Source organism: Sceloporus occidentalis, unplaced genomic scaffold (assembly GCF_023333645.1).
Source record: "Sceloporus occidentalis isolate IW3139 unplaced genomic scaffold, rSceOcc1.0.p SCAF_4, whole genome shotgun sequence".
Lineage (NCBI taxonomy): Eukaryota > Metazoa > Chordata > Lepidosauria > Squamata > Phrynosomatidae > Sceloporus > Sceloporus occidentalis.
The window spans coordinates 114606827-114614727 of record NW_028316984.1 but is presented as its reverse complement, the minus strand read 5'-3'; the positions used below and the strand labels follow the sequence as shown (position 1 = coordinate 114614727).

At 37.6% G+C, this 7901-nt stretch overlaps 1 protein-coding gene across 1 annotated transcript; it reads right to left on the bottom strand.

The window, feature by feature from the left end:
- Positions 1-594: 594 nt before the first annotated feature.
- Positions 595-6850, bottom strand: LOC149314522 (uncharacterized). Its single transcript, XM_089521318.1, has 2 exons — positions 4845-6850; positions 595-1246 (listed from the first exon to the last, which is right to left on the bottom strand). Exon 1 carries the CDS (start codon positions 6021-6023, stop codon positions 4863-4865), a length of 1161 nt encoding a protein of 386 aa, XP_089377444.1. The 5' UTR covers positions 6024-6850; the 3' UTR covers positions 595-1246; positions 4845-4862.
- Between the last annotated feature and the right edge of the window lie 1051 nt (positions 6851-7901).

The window sequence follows — 7901 nt, the reverse complement described above, 5'->3', positions numbered from 1 at the left end:
GGTTTTAATGATTTATTTTATATTTTATCATTGTTATATTAGAAATTATGATATATATGTAAGGGGGAATTTATTTATAGTGTATAAATGTATTAGGGTTGCATTGTATTTTATTTGTGTATTGTATTTTATTATTGTATTGTATTTTATAGTGATTGTAAGCCACCTCAGTCCTACAGGAAGAGGCGAGACATAAATAAAAAATTATTATTATTATTATTATTATTATTATTATTATTATTATTAAGATGCATTAATATGCACTGTACATTTTAGTGCTTCATATAATGGTAAAACTGAAATAAAAACAAATCCAGTAAAAGCACAAATTTTAAAAAAGATGCACTGGAATATGAATCTGGAGACCAGGATTTGACTTTCCATTCAACCATAGAAACCTATTGGGTGATTTTGGGCAAGTCACATTCTCTCAGCCTCAGAAAAAGGCAAAGGTAAACTCTCTCGGGCCTCATTCCCACTACCTTTTTTTTTTTTTTTTTTTTTTTTTTTTTTTTTTTATAAATTTTTATTGAGTAAAACAAGAGGGGAAAAACACAAGAAGAAAAGAAAAAGAAAAAGACATGTACCGAAAAAAAACATACATTAAACACAATTAAAACACAATATACAATACCAACCACAAACAATTATATCTAACTAACACTTAACACCTGACACACACATGACTTCCTCTGCTGAGCAACGATTGCACCATAAACCTCTTTCCTAGTCTACACATACTCTTGTTCGCAGTTAACTATTGAATCAAGGAAACTTAATCAAACTACATCTCTACCTATCTGTTACCCCCCATCCAGTTACAGTGATGCGATATATTCTTACTAAATATAACTCTATATACTTCTTTAATGTCCTATCAAGGAGTGTCTTATAAATTTTTACATGAACTGCTTAGTAATTCTATCCTCTATAACATCTGCCCCACCTCATATCTATAAAGTATCATAAATTATCATATAAACATCCTTATTCATTCTATAACATCCATATATCACAGTATTTAGGTTTTAGTCTACAATTGCCATATATCTATTGGAGCTGTTTTCTTGTTTAATATAAGAGAACCAAGGAGCCCAGTCCCTCGAAGCCTTGGACGTAGTATCATTCTCCATATATGATGATAGTATATCCATTTCAAACATTTCAAACAATTTAAATTTCCATTCTTCTATGGAGGGTAGTTCTTCAGATCTCCAATATTTTGCATATAATGTTCTGGCTGCAACTATGGCAAAAAAAATCAATTTACCATATGATTTTTCCATCAATGGGTCTTCTATTATATTTAATAGATACATCATCGGGTCCGCACGAATATTGAACTTAAATATTTTCTTCATTTCTCCATGAATTTGTTTCCAATAATGTTGTGCCTTCTCACATCCCCACCAACTATGCAAGTACGTACCTAAGTTCTTTTGACACTTCCAACATGTACCCCTTGTTTCCTTATATATTTTTGAAATCTTATACGGTGTTAAGTACCATCTAAAAATTGATTTATAACAATTTTCTCTGATTTCAACATTTTTAGTGTACTTAATCCGTCTTTTCCATGTCAATTCCCATTGTTCCAACATTATATTCCTCTTTAGGTCTCTTGCCCACCTAATCATATACTCTTTAATGGTCTCATCTTCCAATTCAAATTTCAAAATCAAGTTATAGAATTTCGATATCATTTTTACTTTGGACCCTTCTTTAACCATCCTTTCTAACTCTGAAATAGCGGGAGCAATGCCTTGATCTTTCTGGTCTACTTTAAACCTTTCCCTTAACTGCCTATAAGAAAACCAATTTAAAGTGAAACCCTCATTACTAATCTCCTCCTCTGTTTTGAGTTTTCCTTGACCCACATCGTATATGTCTTTATATCTGATCCACCTGTCTTCACTGTAAACTTCCCGCTTTAAAAAAGCTTCAGCTGGGGAGGCCCACAAGGGTATCTTTGGGCACCATCTGTATCTATATCTCGACCACACTCGCAACAGAGTTTTCCGAACAAGATGGGTATTAAATTCTCTATCCACTTTAGCTTTCCCATAAAATAGATATGCATGGAAACCAAACTTTAACCCAAAGTTTTCCACAGCCAAATTCCTATCATTATCCAATTTAACCCAGTCAAACATCCAATCTAAAACAGATGCTTCAAAATACCACTTAAGATTAGGGAGGCTCAATCCTCCGTTCTCGGTCTTGTCTTGCATAACTTTCAATTTAACTCTGGGTCTTTTACCGTGCCAAATAAACTTTGATAAATCTTTATGCCAATCCTTGAAAATCGAGTCCTTCGCAATTATAGGGATATTTTGAAATAAAAACATCAACCTGGGGAGTACAGCCATCTTTACCGTTGCTATCTTACCAAGCCAAGAGACTTGTAAATGCTGCCATCTCTCCAAGTCCCTTTTAATTTCTTTCCAAACCTTTATGTAATTATTTTGATATAATTCCGTATTTTTCGTTGTCAGATTTATCCCTAAATACTTAACCTGTTTCTTTCTTTGAAATCCAGTTTTTTCCACCACTTTTGCCACATCTTTATCTGACATGTTCATAGTCAACATCACTGTTTTTCTCTGATTAACCCTATATCCTGAAATTTTGCCATAGTCTTTGAGGATTTTCATTAGATGGTCTGCACATTCCAATATATTATTTATAGTAAACACCACATCATCTGCATAAGCCCGTAATTTATAAGAATAGTTCTTAACCCTAACCCCCCCGATTAAAGTATCCTTCCTAATCTTATTCAAAAGTACTTCCAGAGTCAATATGAATAGTAAGGGGGCAAGAGGACAACCTTGTCTTACACCCTTACTAATTTTAAACATTTTCGTTCTTTCCCCGTTAATAGAAATAATCGCCTCCTGATTTTGATAAATTTTCATAATCCAATTTAAAAAAGTGTCACCTATCTCCATTTTTCTCAACACCGCAAATATGAAATCCCACCTAACATTATCGAACGCCTTCTCGGCGTCTAAGAATATCAAAGCCAATTCTTTATTAACATTTTTCTCATGTATTTCTATTAAATTTAGTAAATTTCTTATATTATCTCTAATCCTTCTATTTGGTAAAAACCCATTTTGATCCCCGTGTATCCAATCACTCAAGATTTTTTTTAATCTCTCTGCCAAAATTGCTGCCAAAAATTTATAGTCCGAATTTAAAAGAGAAATTGGTCTAAAATTTTTTGGTTCCAATATTTCTTTATTTTCTTTGGGAATTAAGATTATGTTGGCCTGATTCCATGTCTGCGGTGTTACTGCATGGATAATTTCATTCATTGTGTCCTTCAACGGGGTTCCTAATTCATTTGCAAACAATTTATAATATTCATTGGTAAAACCGTCTAAACCCGGAGATTTCCCTTTTTTTGATTTATGAATAGCCTCGAGTACTTCTTGCAACGTGATGGGGGTATTCAATAATTGTCTTTGCTCACTCGTCAATCTCTTAATATCGTACCTCTCAAGAAACTCTTCCAGCGGGAACCGGCTGTCTCCTTTCTCAGTGTACAATTCCGAAAAGTATCTAACCAATACTTTTTTAATTTGATTTTTTTCTGTCACTATTCTATCTCCATCCTTTACAGACACTATTGTTCTCTTACTTCTTTCTTTTTTCAGCCTATAGGCCAAGAGTTTACCAGGCTTGTTGGCTCCTTCCCAATATTTCGCTTTTACGAACTTCATCTTTTTTTCCATCTCTTCCACTAACAGGATTGAGATCTGTTTCTGTAGATATTTAATTTCGGTGATCGCTTCCTTATTTTTTGTATCCTCTTTCAAGATTTTCTCCCATTTCCCTAACTCTTCCGACAGTTTATTCAACTTTTCTTTCTTTCTCCTTGCCAATTCACAGGACTTTTGAATTAAACAACCCCTGATCACCGCTTTGGATGCATCCCATACTATATGCATCGGGGAGCCCTTATTGGAATTTTCCTTAAAATAATTTACAATTTGGCTACTAACATCAGATCTAACTTTATCATCTCTCAGAATATTTAAATTTAATCTCCAATAATACTCTCTAGAGCCAAATTCTAATTCCAAAATCACCGGGTTGTGGTCGGACCATACCTTGGGACAGATTTTGACCTTACTGATTTTTGTTGCCAAATGTTCAGAAATCCAAAACATATCGAGTCTCGACCAAGATTTATGCCTATTCGAATAAAAGGTAAAATCCTTTTTATCACCGTATTTCACTCTCCAGGGATCTCGTAGAACAGCCAATTCTATCAACTCAAAGAAATCTCTGGGAAGTTTCCCTTGAGATTTTTTCTTTTTTTTGTCTGACACTCTATCTAAATTGGGATCCACCACCCCATTCCAATCTCCCAACATGATTACCGTATCATAATTCAATGAAATTAACTTATCTTTTAATTTTTTATAAAATTTACTTTTGTTATTCAAGGGGCCATAAACTCCAACCAGAAGAATTTTTTGGGCGTTATATTCCAATTCTACAATGAGAAAATAGGCTTCCGGATCCGCATAGATGATTCTCACGCCATATTTAGACTTGACATATATTGCTACACCTCTCTTTTTAAATTTTGTGGCAGCAACACATTCTTGACCAAGCTTAATGCATCTAAGGTGCTTAACATCTCTTTCCCTTATTCTTGTTTCTTGAAGGCAACAAACATCTAGATTCAACTTTTGAAGGTAATGGTATATTTTTTTCCGTTTTTGAGGAGTATTCATACCTTGGACGTTCCAAGTACCAATTTTTAAAATATCCTGCAGACCCATAATGTATCTAGAAAATATAGCAGTCTACTAAAAATATATACTCACAGCAAACAGTATCAGTTATCAATTATCAAAGTATTCTTCAAGAAAAACTTCCTCGTCACCACCTCTCAATTCTTCAATCTCCACTGTTCCGCTTTGAATGTCCAGTTGATAGTCCAAATTACTTAACAAGTCAGAAGTCACCACCTCTAAGGCATCCACTTCCCCTTCCTCGAATACCTCATCTTCATCTTCTCTTCTGTTTAACATCAGGTCTATGTTCATTTTTGCGGCTGTGCCTGCTTCTTCCCTTCTATCCTGCTCTTCATCCACTCGATCCCCATCTCGATCCAAATTGAAGCCCTCCGGTTTATTCTGGTGCTTCTTCATGTCTGTAAACCTCCTTACGAAACCTCTTGCCTGCTCTGGAGACGTGATCCTCACTCTTTTTTTCTGAAACCAAAACGTTAGACCTTCCGGGATTTCCCACCTATATGGGATCTTTTCTTTTCGTAAAAGGGTGGTTAAACTTGTGTATTCTCTCCTTCTCCTCAATAATCTCGCCGGAATGTCTTTCAACACTTTCAAATCTTGTCCTTCTATTTGGAATGGTGATTCGTTATGTTTATTTAGAAATAGATCCCTTGTTTGTTTTCTAACAAAATGGAGGGCCACGTCTCTTGGCAGGCCCTTTTGTCTAGCAATCTGGGAGTTAATCCTAAAGAGTTTATCGATTTCAAATTGGAACGTGGTGACTTCTTTTTCCAAAAACTGTGCAATTTTTGGAACTAATTTCTCATACAAATCCTCATTCTTTTCCTCTAATAAACCTCTAATTTTCACTGCCTTTTCCCTCATCCTTTGCTCCCATAATGCTTTCTCATCCAGGTCTTGCTCTCTCCTACTCTCCAATTTACACAAGTCTTTCTCCATTTTTTCACTCTTAAATTCCAATATATCCACCCTTCTTTTGGTAACCTGCATTTCTGCCATCATCTTGTCCACTGTTTGATGGATCTCTTTCAAGTCCGCTCGGATCTCCTGTTTAATTTCCCTTTTGAAGTCATTCATCTGTTTTGTTATATTATTGGTTATATTTGCAGACATGGCCTCCATTTTCTCTAACAGAATTTGGGATATATCTATGTTTTTCCCTTTATCAACTGAGAGTCTTCTCTGTGTTTGAGATTGAGCAGCTGCCTTTTGTGTCTGGCTTCGAGTGTTTATCTTCTCCGCCTGCATCTTGGTAAGGGTCTTCCACCACTTCTCCAATCTCAATAGGGTCACAGAGCTTTACAGGTCACTCTCTTTCTTCCAAAGAAAACAATTCTCACCCCTATCACAATTGCCTTCCTATCCCCCCGACTAATTTGTAGTCCAGTAAATGGAAGCCTCCTTTATATGGGCTTCAAAATCCACACCAAGCAGTTATATCCAAGTCACCTCCCACCAACTCCAGCTCAAACACTGCAATTCAGACTCCTACCATAGTTTTACTTATCTTGTAAGCACTGTCCCTTCCACAGATGTCAAAGTCCTCCGTTCAGCTCATGCATCTGGTCCTATATCTCACTGGCAGTTCTTAAAGGTTCTATATTTATTTTCCCTCATTTATATCTCTATCATTCCCCACATTCAATAACACTTCCTGTTTTGTCCCCTTCAAACTGACGTCCACTCTAGGAATTCACTCCTCCACAGCGATGTTTCTCTATGGTCTCCTTTGTCACTTCCTGCTTCCTGTTACCTCTCTAGGCATCCACTTCAATCCAATCTAGGAAAGCAGTCCTCCACCGCGATGTTTCTCTATGGTCTTCTCTGTCACTTCCTGCTTCCTGTTTTCTCTCTAGGCATCCACTTCAGCCAGTCTAGGAAAACAGTCCTCCACCGCGATGTTTCTCTATGGTCTCCTCTGTCACTTCCTGCTTCCTGTTTCCTTTCTAGGCATCCACTTCTGCCAGTCTAGGAAAACAGTCCTCCACCGCGATGTTTCTCTATGGTCTTCTCTATCACTTCCTGCTTCCTGTTTTCACTCTAGGCATCCATTTCCTTCTCAGCTCTATGGCTGTGACGTTGGTGTTTCTCCTTCTGCTCCGCACCAGGCCTCTCCTCAACAATGCCTCCTCCTCCACCCCCACTCAGCACACCAACTCACTCACACAGTCCTCCTCCACAACTTCTCAGCTGCGCCTCAAGGCCATGGAAAGGTAGGAGATGATCTTCTTTAACCCTTACAGCCCCTGGGGAGGTGGGGAGGGTAATAGATAGAACTCTAAAAATACAAGGAGATGCCAACAGAAAAAAGGAAATATAGAAGTCAGGGGAGCAGTCCTTAATTTTACTACAGCAGAGCGTCCTTTAGCTTTCAAGAGCAAAGAATCTGCTCCTCTTTTAGTCCAGATTCAAACTCCGAAGTAGTTTATAATATAAATATATCGTCACAGGAACCAGAGTTGTATATTCCCACAATAACACAGATCAGGGTTATTGATTTTTCCTTGACGAAAAAGACACCCAGTTGTTATGCACGCAAACGCTGCTGCAGCTCCATCTTCATTTACAAGTTATAACAACATAAAAATTAAAATTGGTGGCGCCCCTGTGCGAAGTAAACTCCGCTACTAGTCATGCGGCCGTGGATTGCTCACCGGTCCCTGCTGCACCTTATGGACTCGGCTCAGGAATCTCTCCTCTCCTCTCCTCTCTCCCTGAGTCGAACGTGCTTTCGCAGCCTTGGGGTGTAGCTCCTGGACCTCCGTCGAGCCCCCTCTGAACCTCCCTATTCCCAGGAGGTATTTTCTGAGCACCAGAACCCTGGAACCCAGATCTCTCCACACGCTAGTGGGTACACACCTCAGAGAACCTCTGAGATGTGACTCTTCAGGGCACCATAACCAACCGGAAGCTCATTCCCACTACCTTTTAAATCAGAATGCAAATTGGTTTGAACCGGTTCAAATTACAATGGTTCACACTTGAACCGAATCGCTGAAGTGATTTGGAGAGGGGGGCCATACGCTAGACCCATTTAACCTGTGTCTTTTTGATGGTGATTTTTTTCTGCATCTTTTTGAATAAATTGATTCCACGCAAGTGTGCACCAGATGTGGATTGGAATCA

Bases quoted from the DNA above. Each gene is read 5' to 3' on its own strand.
- LOC149314522 (XM_089521318.1), bottom strand. From the start codon at position 6,023: ATGCAGGCGGAGAAGATAAACACTCGAAGCCAGACACAAAAGGCAGCT.